The sequence below is a fragment of the Pogoniulus pusillus genome, chromosome 37 (genome assembly GCF_015220805.1).
Source record: "Pogoniulus pusillus isolate bPogPus1 chromosome 37, bPogPus1.pri, whole genome shotgun sequence".
In the NCBI taxonomy this organism is placed as follows: domain Eukaryota; kingdom Metazoa; phylum Chordata; class Aves; order Piciformes; family Lybiidae; genus Pogoniulus; species Pogoniulus pusillus.
This window is the reverse complement of record NC_087300.1, coordinates 131,093-151,249: the sequence shown is the minus strand read 5'-3', so window position 1 is coordinate 151,249 and position 20,157 is coordinate 131,093. Positions and strand designations below refer to the sequence as shown.

The following is a 20,157-nucleotide window of genomic DNA, read 5'->3' as shown; positions in this document are numbered from 1 at the left end:
AAACGGGACAGGGTGAGGGCGCGCTGGGAGCAGCGCCAGGCCGCGGAGCCGTCCCCCGCGGCGTCTCCTGCAGCAAGCGGTAAGCGCTCATCTGAGTTTTGCCCCGGAGCGCCCTTACTTGCAGTGACTAACGTGCGAAACCGAGCAGGAGAAGGGGAAGTTGCTCCCTCTGCTTTTCACTGAGGTTGTAAAGTGTAGTGAACGTGGACCCTTTCTGCAGGAGACTGGAAATGCTCCTCTTCATCCCGAGCATCCTCCTGCTTCATCCTGGTCATCCTTCCTCCTCGTCCTGGACAGGCTCTGCATCTTTATCCCCGTCATTCTGCAGCACAGCCAGTAGTGATTGCTCTAGAACATCACCTCCTCAGTAACCACGGATGTGTGAGACTCACAAGATTAAAAACACGTTTACAGTTTGATTTATTTGTTTTCTGGTTTTTGAATCCCTAGGGTACTCTCACTCCATATCCCCCTACAAAATTGCAAAATCTGACATGAAATCCATACAGCCAGCAAGACCCAGGGATGTTAACTCTTAAATAAAGACATTGCCTTGGTGAGCAGCACTGAGCTCTGTTTGCTGAGCCCACAAAGCTACCCCTCCTTCTGTTGCTACCTTACAACTACCCAAAGCCAGCAGTTTGTTCTTTGTCATTTGATGAAGCAAGTCTCAGCATCTTTAATAATTTTTCTCCACTTTTCCTTCCAGCGGAGCAATGCAGAACTCAGTTTTCCTGGGACAATGCATAGAGGTGGATGTTGGGCACTGAAAATGCAAAATGAAGCCAGGATTATGTGGCTGTGCTGTGCCAGGAGACTGTAAGTGTTACATTCAGTGTTGTATCTGAAGTGACTGCTATTTATGCACTCAACCCTACGACAGCGCAAAAACACTGCCAGAGGAACATTATTACCTGAAAAACTGATTATTCTCCCTTAAGCATTTGTGAGATGGCAGAGGCAGCAGCTGATAACAGCAAGATGCAGGGATTGCAGTCTGCAGCCAGAACATCTTGTCACCTCTGCTGGGCAGGAGTGATTTTTTGCTTTGAGATCTTGGTCCTGAAAACTGCTATATAAGTTCCAGTTGCCGTTTACTGGAAGCCACTGGAGGTGTGATCCCTGAGCCCCTCACAAAACTGGGCAGTGCTGGCAGATTGTGCCTTAGCTGGTCCCTAGGAGCTCAGCCTGATCCCGTGAGCTTCAGCTCTTGCAACTCTAAGGAACTTTCACTGGAGCTAAAGACCACTCAGTACCTCGCAGGAGGGGACCCTGAGTGGTCTGAATTTGAAAATTAATGGGTTTGAGCATGAGAATCTGGCCTGGGAGATTTTAATAGGAATTTGCTATTTTTAGCTTGAGCTTAAAGCTGACTCCAAGAGGTTTTCTGCCTTCAGAACTGTGTGATATTGGGCTGGAACTTTCCTCATTGTTGGTGCCAGTCTATCCTCCATCTTAGACAACTGTAGCCAATGGACTGAGATCAGGGATTAAATTGGCCAGAGGTAATTGAAATAAGAAATAAAATAAAGACATAAAGCAAAACTTTGAGCTTGGAATGGCTTCTGAGATTCTGAAAGTAGTTGAAGTAATCCAGGGGAAAACAGGCACTGGAACCTGCTTTCACTACTGAACAAGAGGGTGTCTTAAAATGTGATCAGAACCATTTCTTGTATAATAGAGATAATGCAGCTTAAAGTGGTGTAGAGATCTGGGACCTTTTTCAGTGTCATATTTACAAATAATTCTAGGCTTGGCCTTCATATTTATTTACTGAGATTTGCTGTTCTTGGTCTCACAGACAGTGGAGATAATTTCCGAGTTCCAGCTACCTGTGGTATCTCTGAAGGCAGCGGCAACAAAAGCCTCTTATCAATAGGGCTCTGCCTGCTGGTTTTCTGACTCAGGCCTGGTTTGATCACATCAGCACAGTGCAGCAGGAGAGCCACCATCTTCTGTCTGGCCTTGTACTGAAGAAAAGATAACAATGCTCAGCCCCATGTTGGTCTTGCTTTGCTACTGTGGGGTTTGTAAGATTCCTCAACAAAGCCAGGATCAAACAAGATGAGGACACTCCACTGCTGTTCCTTTAAAGGAATATCTTTCAAGCTTGAGTGGCTTCTGAGCTGAATGACTGAAGAATAACATCCAGAGTTCAGCGTGGAGAGCACCCACACACATCACCGAGCTGGCAGGGCTGCAGGGATTTATTCCCAGTGCTGTCAGTTTTCCCCTCTGTGAACACACATGCTCCCTGTGCTGGCCTTGCTCTTCTTTTCCCACACCATCTGCTGGTCCCTGTTCCTCTGTAGTTTTTGTCCACTTCGTATCTTCCCTGAGGGATGTCCTTAATCCTCTGAGGCCTCAGCTATCCTCACAGGGATCAAATAATGACAGAGTGCTGTGACTCACCAAGCCAGTATCCACCAAGGGCCATGTCTGCTTGTGGGTGCAATTTTCCAGGAATGGGGTAAAAAAAAAAAAGTACCCTGTTTCTTATTTTCTTTCTTAGTGCTCCACAGAATTCACCCCCAGAGAAATGAAGAAAATGTGAGTAGGTCACCCCAGAGGGTTCTGGATATTCACAGCAATGATTCACCATCTGGCAGGGTTCCTTTGTTTACATCCTCCACAAGGATTTTGTGGGACAGGCTAAATCCTGGGCTTGCAGATTTTGGGGGTGCCTGCTAGGATGGTTCTAGTCCATATAAAGCCAGTGATGGAATGTTATGCCAATGATGTTTTAAGGTAAAAAAATCAGTTCAGCCAATGACTCGATGCAGATGCTCCTGTGGTGCAGAAAGCAGAAGCCTCAGTCTGGTTAAATTGTTTTTGTCCAGTTTCAAGGCATCATGAAAACAGGCAGGTCCTGCAAAGGTGCTGTTTCAATGGAGCCAAGCACAGTGCAGGGAGAGAGGCGAGGAGGTGGAGGCTGTGCAGTGTGGGGCATGGGCACCATGCACTGGTGGGGAGAGATGATGGACTCATTGAGGGGGCTAAATCAGGACTTGTGTCTCTCACTCCTCTCTGTCAAACACAGCTGACACTTGCTGTGTTTCAGTCCTGCCAAGCTCCAAGCAGTGTATGAAGTGTTCAGTTTAATATTCACTGAGATCTTCTGGCACTCTGTTGCTGTAAGTTAAATCTGGAGTTGGGTGGACTGTCCCACCTGTGTCATGGCACAATGGCTCTGGAGTCCTCAGCACAGCACAGACAGGAATCTGTTGGAGCAGGGCCAGAGGAGGTCACATTGTTGCTGGGAGGGCTGGAAGGGTTCTGCTGTGAGGCCAGGCTGAGAAAGTTGGGGGTGTTCAGCCTGGAGAAGTCTGACATTGAGGGTGGGGAGAGCTTGACCCAGGTTGCCCAGAGAGGTGGGAGATGCCTCATGCCTGGAACCATCCCAAGTCAGGTTGTCTGGAACTCTGAGTAACCTGCTCTGGTTGGGGATGTCTCTGCTGACTGCAGGGAGGTTGGACTGGGTGACTTTAAAGGTCCTTTCCCACCCAAACCGTTCCATGATTCTGTGATCTACATGCAAGGGTTGTGTCAGACCTGCAGCAGCAGCTGTCCCTGGGGTGGGAGCTGACCTATGTCCAGCAGCTCTGTAGTAGTGCTCTGGCACCCCTCTGAACCACCTGGAGAATTTCAGTGGGCAGAAATGGACCAAAATCCGGGCTAGAGTTGATGCACCAATATTTCTGAGGAGGTAGAAGAGGACCCCTAGAGACCACATGCTCTGCACCTTGCTCCGTTGTGGTTTTACATCTAGGCACATCCCGAGCTAAGCCTATCTGCGCCAAGCTCAGTCTAGAGAAGGCTGCCACAGACTGAGCTAAGGGAGTGTTTGAAGCTGCTCACTACTCACTGTTAATCACAACTCTGCTGTTGCTTGCAGGGAAGCAAGGGGCTGAGCTGTGCATGGGACTCCAAGCTCGTTTGGTTTGGCCCTGCTTCCCCAAGGTATCTTTTTATTCCCTCATGCTCTAGATGAGTTAGGCATGAGGAAAAAAAAGTCTGATGAGCTTCGTGCATACCCTTAGGCAGCAGGGCTCTGTGGTGGAGGGTGGAGCTGATCTCTCCTCTCGGTGGGGTGTCTGTGCTTGAAGCAGGTTGTGGTTTTGTCTTTCTGTCTGGCTAACTTGCAGGAGACTTTTTCTCCACGGTTTGTTTGTCCTCCACAGGCCTGCACGTATCCATGCCAGCGTCTGTCCCAGCCTCTGCAGTGCCCTGCTGGCACCAGCCATGTGTTGGATGCCTGTGGTTGCTGCAAGGTATGTGCCAGGCAGCTGGGAGAGCTCTGCTCCCTGCAGAAACCCTGTGACCATCACAAGGGACTCTACTGTGGCTTCTCCAAAATCACAGAGGCAGTGGGATCTGCTTAGGTGAGAGCTCTGTGTTCTGCTGTGTGGTTTTCATGTAGCCCCTTCTGCTTGCAAACGTCCTAGAACCCTGCCAGCATCCACAGAATTGCCTTCAGGCCTTGGAGCTTCATCCAGCAACATGGTGTGAGAGCTGTGTCAGCCCTGTGAGCCAATAGCCTCACTGCTACCGACACAACCTGTTTCCTCCTGCAGGGAGGGATGTTTCTGAAGTCACAAGTTGGGGTTTGGGGTTCTCTTTGTTCCTGTGATAGAACAGAAGCACAGAATTGTTTTGGTTGGAAGAGAACTTCAAGATCATCAACTCCAACCTGTTGCAGGTTGCCCAGAGAGGTGGGAGATGCCCCATCCCCAAAACCATCCCAGGTTGTTTGGGGCTGTGAACAACCTGCCCTAGTTGCAGATGTCCTTTCTCACTGCAGGAGGTTGGACTAGATGACCTTTAAAGGTCCCTTCCAACCCAACCCACTCTGTGATTCAATGTTTCTCCAATTTAAGCCTATCTGCAGAGATCTTTGCATACCAGAAAAGCAGAGACAACCCCGTAGTGACTCTAGAATTGGAGAGCCTGAGGGTGGTGGTGTGGCTTGGGTAGGTGCAGGGAGCTGTCACAGCTGCAGGATTGCTCTCTTGAGCTCTGCCATATTCCCTGTGGAAAAGGACAAAAGTCTCTTTGGCTGGAGGCAGGAGGTGGCAGTGATGCCAAGAAGAGATGGCAAAGAAAGACCCAGCTCGTGCTGCTGGTGCGATCTCTTCAGGTGCTTGAACTTGGTCTGGTCAATGGGAAAGGCTGTGACACAAAGTCCCCCTTTGTAGCTCATCCGGGTGGAGAAGAGACTTTTCCAGAGAACTCTGGGGGGTCTGGCAAAGCTGGGCAGCTGGAGCCAACCTTGATGTCAGGAATAGTCTTGGGTCTAGGGAGACAAATATTATCTGTGCCAACTTCTGCTGCATCCTGCAATGCAATGGCAGCTCAGGGGACAGTTCATACATGGACACTTGTCAAGGAGCCTTGTGATGCCCTGAGTCAGAGGCCATGCTGCCAGACCCCTGCCATCTCCTCAGCTTCTCCTCTTCCCCCGCTTCCCACAGCTCATGAAGGTGCCACTTGTGATTTGCTGGGCAGGATCTACCACAATGGGGAGAGCTTCCAGCCCACCTGCAAGCTGCAGTGCATCTGCATGGATGGGGCCATTGGCTGCATCCCACTCTGCTCTGAGGACCTGTGGCTGCTGTCCCCTGAGTGTCCCAACCCTCGGAGGGTGAAGGTTCCCTATAAGTGTTGCAAGGAGTGGCTCTGTGAGGAGGGCAGCGAGGAAAACCACTTGGAAACAGCCATGGCAGGTGAGTGGGGAGCTGGCAGCTCTTTGGGGGACAGGGCTAGATGCAAGCTGCCTTTGGCCTATAGCACTGACTCACATCTGGTTTGGAACTGGTGACTGCTCACTGTGCACTGTGGTGAACAGATGTTCAGCTTCACTGAATGTGATTCAGTCAGAGCAATTAAGGGGAGACTTTAGTGATGCTGGGGTGAATCTCCCACATCCTCTGACATTGCAGTAAAACTGAACTAAGGTGGGAAATAGCTCTGTGCTTGTCTGTGTTCTCCATGTGCTGAGATGCTATGAGCCTATGAGATGGGTCAGATCTTTGCTGCTGTCCACAGGAGTCACTCCAATTTGGGAGCAGCCACAGAGCTGTCATGCTTTGTTGCAAGCTGTAAATTATAGAATGGTTTGGGTTGAAATAGACCTTTTAAGGTCCTTCAGTCAAACACCTACAGTCAGTCAGCAGGGACATCCCCAGTTAGAGCAGGTTGTTCAAAGCCCCAGACAACCTGACTTGCAATGGCATCACAGATGAGGCATCTCCCACCTCTCTGGGCAACCTGAGTCAGGGTCTTAACATCCTCAGTTTCAAACATTTGCCCCTTCTCTCCACTCTGAATCTCCTTTTTCTCGTTCAAATCATCACCCCTTCTCCTGTTACAACAGACCCTGCTCAAAAATCTATCTCCACATTTCTGATTTAAGTACACCAGAAGGTCTCCCTGGACCCTTCTCTTCTCCAGGCTGAACAACTCCAACTCTTTCAGCCTGACTTCACAGCAGAGGGCTTCCATCCCTCCCAGCACATGTGTGACCTGCTCTGGCCCCACTCCAACAGGTCTACATCTTTCCTATGCAACCTTGCCTTGTGTTTCTTCTGTGTGACTCAGTTTTCAGGGAGTATCCAGCACAGAAGCCAGAGCTGAATAACCTACAGGAGAACTGCTTGGTGCAGGCCACTGAGTGGAGTGCCTGCTCCAAGAACTGTGGCATGGACATCTCTGCCCGAGTGACAAGCAACAACCCCCAGTGCCACCTGGAGAAGGAGACCCAGATCTGCATGGTCTGGCCCTATGACTTCTCCATGGAGAAAACCAAGGTACAGGGCTCAGGAAGAGAGGGCACAACACTCCAAATGCCTGGGACAGCCCAGTTAGAGACTTGCCAGGTGTGAACCATTGGGTTTTGCTCTGTGCTTCCACTTTGTGTGCTTACTGTTGCCTAGTGATGGAGACAGAGCACAGGGCTAGGTGGACCTTTTGTCTGATTGCCATCTCCTTGTCTGCTCTCTTCCTAGAAGGGGAAGAAGTGCGTGCGGACCCTGAAGCCACGGCAGAGCCTCCACTTTGAGCTCTCAGGCTGCACCAGTTCCCATTCCTACCGGCCCAAGTTCTGTGGCAGCTGCACCGACGGCCACTGCTGCATCCCCTATGTCACCGGCACTGTGGAGGTGGAGTTCCACTGCCCTGAGGGGGACTTCCTCCAGCGCAGGATGATGTTCATCAAGACGTGCTCCTGCCACTCTGACTGTCCCCGAGATAACGACATCTTCCTGGCCACATATCATAGGAGAATGGTTTGAGACCATGTCAAGACTGAGAGTCTGTAGCCTTCTCCATGCTGGATCCACAGGCCAGGGTGTCAGGAGGGCTTTGCAGAGCTATTGTGGCTGTGTCCCAGGACAATGCAGCGTCTTCCCCCTCTGTGAGGGGCTGTGCTCTTCAGAACTTCATCATTCCCCAACAGTAGTTCCAGTGGCCTTCTGAGGTGTGTGTGGGAGCAGCTCTATTCGCCCTAGGCTCCTGACCTTCACTTATGGTGGTGCAGAGATCAGTGAAGAAACCACAAATGGGCTTGAGCTGCAAACTTGATCCCTGGCTCCAGCTGAGAGCACAGTGTTTGTGACTCCCCATGGCCACTGGCCACCAAATCCTGCGACAAACCCAGAGCGTGGGATGGGGGAAGCCCAAGAGGCCTGGGATAAGACCAAGCTCTGCAGCTGCTTCCCATCGGAGTGAGGCTCTGCTGTGCCTTGCTGCAGAGCTTCTCAGCAAGGAGCTTCTTGGGTCCTGGCCCCATGCTCAGCTCCTCTAGAGCTTTTCCATTACTTTTAGCCAATTGGAGCCAACAGCTAGCAAATGCTTTTTCCTGTCCTCATGTCCACCTTTCACCATCCCACATGCTTCCCTGTCGGCAGCTCCTAGAGATGCCTGGTCAGCTGCTGGGTGACCCTGTCCCTGGGTAGCTCCAGAGGAGGTGTCTTTTCTCCGTTAAATTCCTTTTACTCTTGAGTGCCAGCGAAGGGGATAGCTAGGAGAAGGAAACATGAGTTGTATGGTGCACTGCAGGAGGCACAGTATGGCACAGGGCTTCCTTCTGGATGATCTGAGCCTAGGAAGGGGTTTCTTCATAGAAGAAAGGATCTGTCACAGTATCACAGTATCACAGTATCACCAAGGTTGGAAGAGACCTCACAGATCATCAAGTCCAACCCTTTACCACAGTGCCCAAGGCTAGACCATGGCACCAAGTGCCACATCCAAGCAGTAGCTTTGCCTGCAGTGATGTCCTAGACCTGAGGATCTCTTCCAGTGTGCAGCGGTCATGAACCAGGCTGAAACATATCCCTGATGCGTGCTGCTCCTGGCAGCTTTTAGTGCTGGGATGACTATGTCCTATTGTCCCTTTCCTTAACCTCTTTCAGAAATGGCTCTAGGGTGGGAGAGGGGCCGGAGTTCTCCATACCACACATGCAAAATTGAGCTGCAGCTACAATTCAGCTGCAGTCTTTGCTGGTAGGTCACAGTTCATCTTGGGTGTCCCTGGGGTAGTCAAGGTCCAGGTGAGAAAACCACTGGTGTTTGTAAATGAAGCAGGTCCCTGCTGGAGCTACTGGGACAGGGTCATGGAGAGCTGTGTGGACCTGGCTCTCCAGTGGTGGGATTCCCTTCTTGCCAGGCCTGTGCAGTCTCTGCCATTAAGGACGTGGTGCCTGTAGCTCTGAAAGAGGCCACCTTAGCAGATCCATGGTGCTTCTGAAGTCTTACTATCTGTGTTCAGTCTTTGATGATTTTTAGAAGAAATCTCTCAGTAATGGTAGACCTTCCCAGCCTTTCACTTCTTGGAATTGGGATGAATTCCTGCCCCAGTCAGGCAGGAACAGTGGCTTCACCCCACCACATGTCTCACCCCAAAGCAGAACTGGCTGCTGGAGCATGATCTCAGCCATCACCAACCCTGCCCTGCAGCCCCCAACTCTGCTGAGATGTCAGCTAAGGGCATGTGTCTCATCCTGGCTGTGATGGTTTGGGTGTTCCCCGCCCCCCCCCCCCCCCCCCCCCCCCTTTAGAAATCACCCAGACTAGACTCAGCCGGCTCTGGAAATATGAATGAAGCTTATATTTACAGCTAGCACAATATACAAGCAGATATTTAGAGTATATGCAGTTATATACAGAAATAGACAAGGTAAATGGTAATACAGCAACACAACTCCCCTCCCAGAAACCTGAGTCCCCAGGAGGGGCTCTCAACCACCCCTGCACCTTCCCGCTGCCCCTCTCAACCTTACCCCAGTCCCAAGGAAGAATGGAGGTTCAGCCAAGAGGTTTTAGGAAGCAAAGTGGGTTAGGCCGAATGGAAGGGTGTGTTAGAGAGATGCAGCTCAGCCAGCAGCCCCAGCAAGAGCGAGAGAAAAACGGTGAGAGTGTTATCTAATGTTTTAATTTCTTCTTCCCAAACTCCTTAGCGAGACTGTGGGGGAAGTAGACATCACCATTGTTTTCCTTTCACAGCCTGTGATCTAGTTCTTCTCACCAAAACGTTCTAGCTAGGCTCAAACTAGCACACTGTCCCCTCTCGTCTTGCTCTCTCAGCCTGCAGAAGCTCCTGAGCTGTCAGCCTCCTGTAACCAATTGGAAATGTAAATGATTTATCTGATGATGTTGCTGGTTTTGGTCAAGGCATTTAAAGAGTTCCTGTATCCTTTTGTCAGAGCCTTGCTGGGGCTGTACCTCCCCTTGCCCTCAAGCTCTGCTCTGAGCTTTTCTCCTGCCCTTAACTCAGTTTCTGGGTGTTAATCCAGGCTAAGGCTGCACATTGCCCAGTGCTAATACATTGCTTTTATTTTTTATAGCCCTGGTAGCATCCCTCTGTGCAAGGTTCCTGCTTGGCTTCCTCTCCAGCCTTTTTCCAGTGCCGCTAGGCTGCTGGAGCCAGTGCTGGGCCCCTTTCAATTCTGACAGCTGGATGTGGAGGGGAGTGGGATCCCTAAGGGGTCCTGTCCCCTCTCCAAACAATAGCAGAAGTGGTGTTTATGTCTGATGGGCACCTTTGCAGCCCAAAAACTCTGGCTTCTGCTTTGGTGGGAACAAGAAAAGCCTCCTTTCCCTTCTGCTGAAGGCCTCAGCAGCCCTTAATTCCTGGTTAAAAATAACCCTGGGAGCAGATGTGAGCAGAAATTTGTGATAACGGGGCCAGACCACAAGGGGCTTTGGCCTGGCTTAACAGCTTATAAATTCATCCCACTCTCATCACATGAACCAGAGGCTCCCTGCTCTCCTTCTGCCTGGCACAGTGGTGAGGGTGAAAGGATCTTCCTCCTCCCATGGAGCAGACTGGGGGATCCTCGGAGAGAGGAATTTGATGGGGGGACTCAAACATTGAGGCTCTGAGCCAGGAGCGGGATATGTCCTGTCGCTCTCTGGACGCCGGCAGGGTCTTTGGTGGCCATTAGGTGGCACCAGGCTCTCCCCAGGGAACACGCTGTCCCCAAGGCAGGGCGCTATGGGCTGTTGACGCTAGAAGAGCTGAGTGGGTACTGGGCACACACAGCTGCTGAGCATGGCCCCGAGGGCAGCATCCACCTCCAGAAGCCTAGCCTGGGGCACCCAATGTCACCACCAGGACACCACTATAACCACCGGGTCACCATCATGGACAGGCTGGAGGGAGGGCAGTGAAATCCTCGTTCCTGGCGAGGGGCCAAACTCCTGCTTGCTGCCACCTTGGTAGCCATCCCAGTCCCTCCATTATCACCCACAACCACCTCTTGTGCGCCGAGATAAGGCCGAGCTTTTGGGGTGTGTGGGGATCCTGATGTGTGGGGTGTGTGAGGATCTGACCCTGCCTTTGCTCCTTATCAGCCTCAGCCACGCTGCAACCTCTCCAAGACAGGATGGGGCTTCCCCGGCTCCTTTAGCCCCCAGAACAGGGTGGGGCTGTGCCAGTCCCCTGGGCAGGGTGGAGTTTCCCCATTTCCTGCATCCCCCTTGGGCAAGACAGCAGTGCCTTAGTTTTCCCTGGCCCCTGGGACAGTATGGCGCTCCCTAGGCTCCTCCGGTGCAGGCAGATATTTTTCCTCGAAAAAAGGACACTGGTGCCACCGAGCAGGAAAAGCTACACAGGCCCCGACCCTGCTGGTTTTAGGGGAGGGGGGAAGTGCACTCGGGCTCGGGGTAGCCCCACCACAGCCGAGCCCGCTGCCACGCTCTGGGGCTGCCACCCACCCGGGAGCATCCTCCAGGAGCATTTTCTTCTTATTTGGGTCGGCGGCGTCACAGGGTGTGGGGCGGGGCCTGGGAAGAGGCGTGGCCTATTGATCCCGCCCCCGACATACCGCCCTCTATTGGCCCCGCCCACTGCAGAGCCGCGCTGCCGCTGGCCCCGCTCCTTGCCGCGCCGCTTGCCGGGCGGTGGCACCAATGGAAGGCGGGAGCTTGGCGGAGGGGGCGGTGCGCATGCGTACGTCAGCGGGGGCGGTGCCTGCAGTGCAGGTGGAGGAAGCGCGGTGCGGGGTCGGGCGGCCCCGGACGGGGTGAGTTGGCGCGGAGCCGGGGGGTGTCGGAGGTTGCAGGGAGACGTAGCGGGGCTTGGAGGCTCCCACAGAGGGGTCAGGCCAGTGGGAGGTTGAGGGGGTCATAGAGGGACCTGCGATGTTCAGAGGGGTCATGGTGGGGTCAGGCTGCTTATAGGGCGGGGAGTTATAGGAGGATTGCGGGTGATCTGGGCGCACGCGGTGGGGTGGCCAGGCAGGTTATGGGGTGGGGAGCTTAGGGTCTCACTGGAGAGGTCTGTGGTGGGTCAGGCTGGTTTTGGGTTGTGAGGTTGCAGGAGGATTCGAGGTGCTTCGAGACCATATGGGGGGGGACAGGCTGGTCATGAAGCCAGGGGTTTACGAGGGAACATGGAGTGCTGTGGGGTGGGGGAAACCACAGTGTGGTCAGACTGGGTGTGGGGTGATTTGGGTTGAGGGCACCCATAGAGGTCATAGTAGATCTCACATGTTTTATGGTACTGTGTGGGAGTTCAGACAGGGTGTGGGAGACCTTCAGTGAGTGAGGTGCGGGGCAGGGGCATTGTGGGGGCAATGGGAGTGTCTTCTGCCTGAGGGAGACCAGAGACTTGCAGTGGGGTCTTTAAGCGTGTGGCACAGAAAGGGAGATGTCCTTTGCAGGGGAGGGTGGGGGGAACCAGTGAGATCAGACTAGGTGCAAGGTGAGTGTCATGGGAATGGGGTGCAGTGGGGCTGTAGCAGGAACCCTGAGTGGGGTTGTGGGGAGGACATGAGGTGTGGAGGGCTGGGGTGCTTCTGTGGGGCCGTGGTGGGGTTCCACAGTGGGCTCAGACTCTAGAAGTAGATGGGTTGCAGGGGCTCTGCCCCACAGGATGTTCCAGCTCCGGAACTAGGCTGTTTTTCTCCCGGTAGCGGTGTTCCTACGGGTGTAACCCTGGTGAGTCAGGTCCCCTCTGCGCCCCGTGGTCATGGCAGCTCATGTGTTGGCATCTGAGTCCGGCTCTGTTTTTCTGGTGGTGTTTGGTGCTTGTTGGATTGCCCCTGAGCCCCGAGGCTTTGGGGTAGCCCCACTGTACCCTCCCCAAGACGCTGTCTGCACCCGCGAAGGCAGTTCTGAAATCCGATGGCCTCCTCCTGCCGCCGATACCTGTCCTGGTGCGGATCGATGCCACGCTCGAGCCTCGCCATCGGCCTTTCTGCGCAGCTGCAGCACCGAGGGTCCTCTCGCCACGTCCCCTTGCAGGCAGGGACTACTTTGCACTGATGTTGCAGCCTGAGGAGCGTGCGGTGGCATGAGTTTCACACTGCTACAGCCGTAGCGCGATGAGGGCTTGGTGAAGCTATTTGTGCTGTAGACTCTGCTGGAGGCTTCTGCCTTCCCCACTTCCCGGTGGGCTCTGGGTGTGAGCTGCTGGCCAGAGTCACCGGCGGGGACATTGGCTATCTTTAGGGCTGTGTTGCAATGGGGGGCGTGCCTTGGCTCTCCACTGCCAGCAGCCGCCTCCTCGCTCGAAGATTGACTTACGACGAGGCTCCCACGTGGGGAAAAACATTTGCTGTGCTGCTTGTGGTAGCGGCTCTTGGGGTGGTCTATCCTCTCTGGGGGCCACAGCGATGATCTGGGGCTGAAATCTGGGGTTGGGCAATGTTGGCAGCTGCTGCAGCAGGGTTACTGCCACAGCTGCAGGACAGCTCTGCCAGCACGGGTGGGTGGTGGGCAGGGGCTGGTGTCAGGCGACGTCTGCCTTGTGCCGGGTCAGACTGGACAAAGGTGTGCAGAGATGAGGTTCCGTGTGGGGTGCACCAACCAGCCCTTGGTACTCTGCTCTGCTCTGCAGTGGGCCTAGCAGTGGGAGCAGGTGGATGGGGAAGGCTGAGGGTGTGATAATTCTTTGCTCCTGTAAGGGTGGAACTGCCCTGGGGCAGGAGCAAGTTAGGTTCACCCCAAACCCTCTACTGCTTCCTTCTACAGGCTGTACTGAAGGTTTGGGCGTGACTCCAGGACAGACGGGGTTAGGGCTGCTGGCGGCAGCATGTGCGCTCTCCTCCATGTCCTCAGCTTGCTGGAGTCACCCGGTTAGGTGTGGGAGTAACTTGCTCCCGTGCCAAAGCTTCAGGTGCTGAGGTTCCCTTTTCTGCCTCTGCAGCTCTTGTCCTGGTCATGACCAAATGTGCTCCTGAGCGACACATTTCAGCCATGCCTGCCCCTGAAAGGAAACAGTGAAAACTTGTGAAGCAGTCTGTATCCCCTCGGGTGTGTGGCTCCCCTTGAATGCCAGCGTGTGTGCAGACATGGGTCTCCACAAGGTTGTCACGGTGCTGGCATTGCCTCTTGTTTCTTGCCCAGACTGGGGCACATGCTGTTTCTGTGTAGTGTGATGGCAGTGGCAAATCAGTGGCAGAAGTCCCTCTGTGCATCCAACTGCTTCCCTGTGCTTATGCTTGAGCCATTCTGTGGGTGGTGGTGGCTTTCCCCATCCCTTCACCTGGGTCTGCGTTATGCTCAGGAGAAACTTCAGGCATCCTCAGGAGGATCTGAATCCCTGCCGAGGGGAGAAAGTGCCTGCTCATCGGTGGTGGAGTTGCTCTCCTCTCGGCAGCCTGCAGAACCGCTGGCAGCTGCATCTCTCCTCACCCTGTCTTCCCTGCTCCGCGGCTGGAACGATCCTTTCAGAGCTGCAGATGAGTGAATATCGCTCGGAGGGTAAAACAATGGCAGTAGTTCTCTGAGCAGAGGACTGAAGATATGTCACTGATTTAATATGTAACTGAGCTTTTGCTGAGCTCTGTGGGCACCAGAGGACAGCAGGCAGCAGATGGTCCCTGCCCAACGGGGCAGTTCTCCTGTCTCTGTGCCCAGCGCTGGTTTTGCCCAGTGCTGGTTTTGCCCAGCTGCAGGAAGAGGCTCAAGACTGCGGTGCCTGAAAGTCTGGGGTCAGCACTGGTTCTCAGCCACGCTGATGCTGTGGGGTGGAGATGTGAGAGCTGTCTGAGGTGTGGTTCAGGTGACAGGAACTTACCCACCATCAGCTTTGAGATCTCTTGGTGCAAAGGATTTGGGTATTTTGACTGTCCCTTTTATGGATTTCCCCCCCCCACTAGTGATTTGTACAAGGCTCTGGGTCAGGCTTTGCTGGGAGATGCTGCAGACAGCTTTCCATGCTTAGCCCAAGACCAGCCCTGTAGGACTATGGCTGCTGGTGGGGATTACCCTTCTGAGCAGCTTCACATGCTGGATCATAGAACCATAGAATTGTTTGGAATGGAAAAGACCTTTAAGATCCAGCTGTTAACACAACAGTGCCAAGGCCACACTCCACCAAGGCCGTGGGGTTTGGTTAGTGTCTGTAAGGGTCTCTTTGCTGGACCATGTTAGGGTGTCCCCGCTGAACTTGTGGGGACAGCCAAGATGGGCTGCTGGGTCGCATGTCACAGGGCTGGTAGGGTTTATCCAAAATGGTCTTTGTGCTTCTCCCCACTAGAGGCTGCTGATGGACAGGGATTTCTCCTTCTCTGGCTCTGACCGAGCAGCAGGGACTTGAACTGGAAGGGCTGAGCATCCCAGCCTGAGCTTTTCCTGCTGATTCACCCCAGAGACAGCAGCGGCTGGGTTCAGAGGGCACATCTGCTCCCCTGCCGGCCTCACGATAGAGCTCCTCGCTTCATTAGCTCTTAATTAGGCAAATGCACCAGGACTGTGTGTGAGGCCACGGCCAGGGGACAGGGATCATCCTCAGAGCGGGGCCCCAGGGATGCTGGCTCCTGTCCCACCTGCCTTCGGGCTTTTCCAGCTGGGTGCTGAGTATGGGGTGAGCTCAGGCTCTGGTGTTGTGTTTTCGAGGACGTGTGTGCAGTGATAACTGCTTTGCCCCTCCAGCATATCACAACTGGCAGAAAATCCAAGGATTAGTTCAGGGATAGAAGAGATCCTTCACCACTGGGCACAGCAAAGCCCTGTAGACACAAAGACTCTGCAAGGGTAGGTGGTTTCATATTTAGAATTTGGGCAGGGTGAGGGTTTGGAAAACACACCCAGTCCTTGGGAAGATGATTAATCACATAACAATTAGGTGTACCACAGCTTCCAGAGAGATGGCTGTAGCAAGGTGGGTGTTGGTCTCTTCTCTCCAGTAACAAGTGGTAGGATGAAAGGAAATGGCCACAAGGTGCATCAGAAGAGGTTTAGCTGGGATGTTAGGGAAAATTTCTTTCCTGCTAGAGTGGTCAGACCTTGGAAGAGGCTGCCCAGGGAGGTGGTGGAGTCTCTGTCCCTAGAGGTGTTCAAGAAATGTGTGGACATGGCACTTGGGAACATGGTTTAATGGCCGTAGTGGTGGTGGGTTGATGGTTGGACTGGATGATCTTAGAGGGCTTATCCAATTGTATGATTCTATGAAAAGCAGTTCCTTCTGCATGGTGACAGCCACAACAGAAGGTGCCTAGGAATGAGCCTGTAGTGTTGCACAAGACCCTGCTGCCCTGGCTGAGTACAGCCCCTCCAGGAGAGTGGCATGGTGCCAGCTGGCTCTGTCACTGAGTGGCAACACAGCAGCTTCCCTGACAATGGCAGAGCAGAGCTTTACATAATTTGGGACTTGCAAAACAAGCTGGTAGGTCTGGAAAATCCTCCTGCTATTGTTGGTGCTCAAAGTTTGCTGAATTTCCTGGTTTGATCTGATGGGCTGGGTTTCGTTTTGGGACCACGATGGGGAAAAATGCACTTAGCACAAAGCAAAGAAAAGGGTGTTTGTGGCCTCTAATCCATATCTGCTCCTTAGACCAAACTCTTTTTTGTGGTTCACAAGAGGTTTTAAGCAGCTGCTTGCAGCTTTGTAGGGGCTGTGAAGGACTCTTAATCTATCAAATTAACATGGTTTATCTCTAGCCTTCTGCTGAGAAAATCCTGAGCTATCAGCAGTGCAAACCTGGGGTGCCCTGGGCCATGCTCACCCCGGCACCAGCTGGGCTTCTGTCACAGCATGTCTGCTGCAGGGCAGAGAGTACTGGGTCCAAATGGCTTTGTCTGAGCCTCCTGTGAGCTGGACCCTGGTGCTGTGGGGATGCTCTGAAGCTGCCTCTGGATCATGGATTTTAGGAGGACTGGCTGGAAGGGAACTTAGGTGTCTATTGCTTTGCTTCTTCATTTTCACTTAAACATGGGGGAGAACCTTTTTGGTGTGAGAGTGCTAGAGCCCTGGAGCAGGCTGTGCAGAGAGGTTGTGGAGTCTCCTCATCCTCTGGAGAGCTTCCAGCCCCACCTAGCCATTGTGATCCTGAGCAAGCTGCTGTGGGTGCCCCTGCCTTACCAAAGGGGTTAGACTGGATGATCTCCAGAGGCTCTTCCAACCCTCAGGATGCTGGGATTCAATGGAGGTGACTGTCTGCTTCCTGCAGCTTGATGACTTGGAGGCAGCTGGGAGGGTGCTGAGGCTGTCAGAAACCCCGCAGTCCCACACCAGCCTGAGGGCTCAACAACAGTGGGTTTCCTGGTCCAGGGGAGTATTTTGGTGTGTCAGGCTTGGCTTTGGGGTGAGCAAATGGAGGACCATAGGTTTTTGCCAATGCAACCAAAGCCACTGACACCCTCTGCACTACTCAGTTAAGCAAATCCTGTTAAAATGTTCTCTACTCCTGCTCACAGATAGGTGACTGAGAAATCTGTCTTTTCTGCCACTCCTGGTGAAGACATGTTTGGAAGCAAGGAAGGGAATTAAGTTCTTGCTGGCACACTTAACGTGAGGCAAGTTTTGGCACCCTGGGAAGCAGCAAAAGAGGAGGAATCCTGTCCTGGCAGCACAAATACATCTGTTATTAGAGGCATCTGCCAGCTCCTTTCATGTAGGTAATTACACCTGGTCATGGTTGACCTGAGCTGGCTTTGAGCAAGGGGATGTGAGGCTCAATGTATGGTGGGAGACTTCAGAGTGCCCAGCCTCCAACTGCAGCAGAGTTAAAGCAATCTTGTAGGTGTTGCAAACAAGCCAGTGCGTCACTGGGGTGCAAGATGCTGGGAAGCTCTGAGCTTGCTTGAAGCCTGGAAAGCCTGATGTTGGTGTCGAATGCTGCTTGGCATGGCTGGGAGCTGGGATGGACCGATACCCTGAAGCATCACTGTAGCCAGCTCTAAGTTCTGGGTCCAGCACATGGATCAAAACCATCCTCTGCAATATGTCAGGCTTGGGGCAGAGTAGCTAGAAACTGCCTGGTGGAAAACATTGACAACCAGATGAAAGTAAGCCACTATGTGCCCAGGTGGCCAAGAGAGCCAGTGGCATCCTGGCCTGCATCAGGAATGGTGTGGTCAGCAGGAGCAGGGAGGTCATTCTGCCCCTGTACTCTGCACTGGTCAGACCACACCTCGAGTACTGCGTTCAGTTCTGGGCCCCCCAGTTTAGGAAGGACACTGAGATGCTCGAGCGTGTCCAGAGAAGGGCGACGAGGCTGGTGAGAGGCCTCGAGCACAAGCCCTACGAGGAGAGGCTGAGGGAGCTGGGATTGTTTAGCCTGGAGAAGAGGAGGCTCAGGGGTGACCTTATTGCTGTCTACAACTACCTGAAGGGTGGTTGTGGCCAGGGGGAGGTTGCTCTCTTCTCTCAGGTGGCCAGCTCCAGAATGAGAGGACACAGCCTCAGGCTGCGCCAGGGGAAATTTCAGCTCGAAGTGAGGAGAAAGTTCTTCACTGAGAGAGTCATTGGGCACTGGAATGGGCTGCCTGGGGAGGTGGTGGAGTCGTCGTCCCTGGGGCAGTTCAAGGCAAGGTTGGATGTGGCACTTGGTGCCATGGTCTAGCCTTGGGCACTGTGGTAAAGGGTTGGACTTGATGATCTGTGAGGTCTCTTCCAACTTTGGTGATACTGTGATACTGTGATACTGTCATAGTTATAGACATTTATTAAATCTCCTCTCAGTCTTCTCCAGATGAAGCAGCCCCAGGTCCCTCAGCCTCTTCTCGTCAGGCGGTGCTCCAGTCCCTGTCCAGCAGATTCCTGTCCCTCTTAAACTGGGGAGCCCCAAACTGAAGGCAGTACTCAAGATGAGGTCTTACCAGGGCAGAGTAGAAGGGGAGGAGAACCTCCCTTGATCTGCTGGATTCACTCTTCTTAATACACCCCAGGACCCCATTTGCCCTCTTGGCTCCCAGGGCACATTGCTGTGCCATGGATGTTCTCCCCCAGCACTCCCAGGGCCCTCTCCTTGGGGCTGCTCTCCAGCAGATCACCTCCCAGCCTATACTGGTGCAGTTTATAATTCCTCCCCAGGTGCAGGACTCTGCACTTGTCCTTGTTGAACCTCATTTGGTTCCTCTTTGCCCAGCTCTCTCTGTCCAAGTCTCATGGAATGCTATGTTGGAAGGGAACCCAAAGGATCATCTGATCCAACCAGATCCTGTGCTTCAGCCAGGTACCAAGGCTTCTGCCTTCTGGAGAAGCAGCAGGGGCTGGTGGGCATTTCCCTCATGAGCAGTAGTTGGGGCTTTTGAGGCAGCATCCCAAGCAGCATGCAGATGGCTCATGCTGGGGCTGCAGCTCTGCTTGGTCTGTCTGAACTGCCTGGTGGTGGTAGTACAGAAGATGTCCACATGCAGAACTGGTCTGTGCTGTGGGCCAGCCTGTTTCCTGGTGTTGCTGTTTTGTCTTCTCCAGCTGTAGCAGGAGGCAGATGTAGTTCCAGCAGCTGACTGGCTCTAGCAGTTTGTGTCTTACCTCCACTATGAGCTGCCTTCAAACTGTTCTGGTCGATAGGAGGCTGTTATCTGAGCTCAGCAAACCGTGATGATCACATCCAAGTGCTGCAACTCAAGCCACCTGGCAGCCTTGGGCTGGATGAAGAAGCTCATTTGCACAGGGTGGTTAATTCTCTGCATGTTTTAATCTCCGTGACCATCTGTGTTCTTGCCCGGCCTGGGGAAACAGGAGCTCATGGGATTTATTCCAGGAGGTAAACATGGAGAGGACTTTATTCTGTGCTTGCTGAAAACTGCCCGGGGTCAGAGCAGGGTAGCCTTGTTAGTTCTGGAAGCAGCCATTCCTGCATCTTCAGGCAAGGGGGCCTTGACAGCATCAGCCTTGTCCTGAAGGCACATCCCATAAAGCTGCAGGGAGAGAGCAGGGCTGAACGGCACTTAGAGAAAATGGCAACCTCTAACTGCTTTCCAGCAGCCAAACACAAACCTGCCTGTGCTGGGCTTGTCTGGCACCTTGAAGGGCTGAGGTCCCTTCAAGAGAGGCTGTGTTGGTCTGAGGTGAGGTTGTGTGCTAAAGCACACTAGAAGCCCTGCTCTAGGTTGTGCCAGGCTCCAGCGTAAGAGCCTCCCCCACCAGTAGTTCCTGCAGTGTCTGTCCTTCTGAAAGCTATGGCTGGAGTTTGAATTTGAACTTCAGAAATTGCTGATGGGACTGAGGTGCTCATATACAGCACCCAAGTTGGGAGGCCAGTACTTACAGAGGGGTTGCAGTAGCATCTCCAGAGAGACCTGTGCAGGCTGCTGCTAGCAGAGAGGAGCTTTTCTGCAGGCTACACCTTGAAGTCTTACAAGGTTTGGGTTCTCACCTTTGTGAGCCTGAGGCTCTGCAACTCCTCACACACCCCCAGCCAGGATCCTGCTGCCTGCAGGCTCTGCACGTGGCACAGGCTCAGGCAGCACCTGCTGAAGGCT

The 20,157-nt window shown here is 53.3% G+C and overlaps 2 protein-coding genes across 4 annotated transcripts in view; both read left to right on the top strand.

The window, feature by feature from the left end:
• Positions 1-2,692: 2,692 nt before the first annotated feature.
• On the top strand, positions 2,693-7,534 carry LOC135190738 (CCN family member 2-like). The gene is made up of 5 exons (XM_064172437.1): positions 2,693-2,748; positions 4,182-4,382; positions 5,506-5,723; positions 6,598-6,806; positions 7,005-7,534. The coding sequence occupies exons 1-5, from the start codon at positions 2,693-2,695 to the stop codon at positions 7,287-7,289; spliced, it is 969 nt and encodes a 322-aa protein (XP_064028507.1). The 3' UTR covers positions 7,290-7,534.
• A 3,931-nt stretch (positions 7,535-11,465) lies between these two features.
• The window catches only part of EPB41 (erythrocyte membrane protein band 4.1), a 108,095-nt gene continuing 99,403 nt past the window's right edge, over positions 11,466-20,157 (top strand). The window contains exon 1 of one of the 3 annotated variants that reach the window (XM_064172843.1): positions 11,466-11,522. The gene's annotated coding sequence lies outside the window, so the exon portion shown is untranslated. Of the gene's footprint in view, positions 11,523-12,419; positions 12,439-19,421; positions 19,440-20,157 lie in introns of those variants that run through there. The other 2 variants (XM_064172842.1, XM_064172823.1) reach the window with 2 other exon arrangements.

What these genes read in the sequence shown, in the direction of transcription:
- LOC135190738 (XM_064172437.1), top strand. Translation starts at nt 2,693, where the DNA reads ATGGTTCTAGTCCATATAAAGCCAGTGATGGAATGTTATGCCAATGAT. An exon ending in AGGCAGTGGGATCTGCTTAG is followed by an intron (nt 4,383 to 5,505) that starts GTGAGAGCTCTG and finishes TTTGCTGGGCAG; the next exon opens with GATCTACCACAATGGGGAGA. An exon ending in TCTCCATGGAGAAAACCAAG is followed by an intron (nt 6,807 to 7,004) that starts GTACAGGGCTCA and finishes CTCTCTTCCTAG; the next exon opens with AAGGGGAAGAAGTGCGTGCG.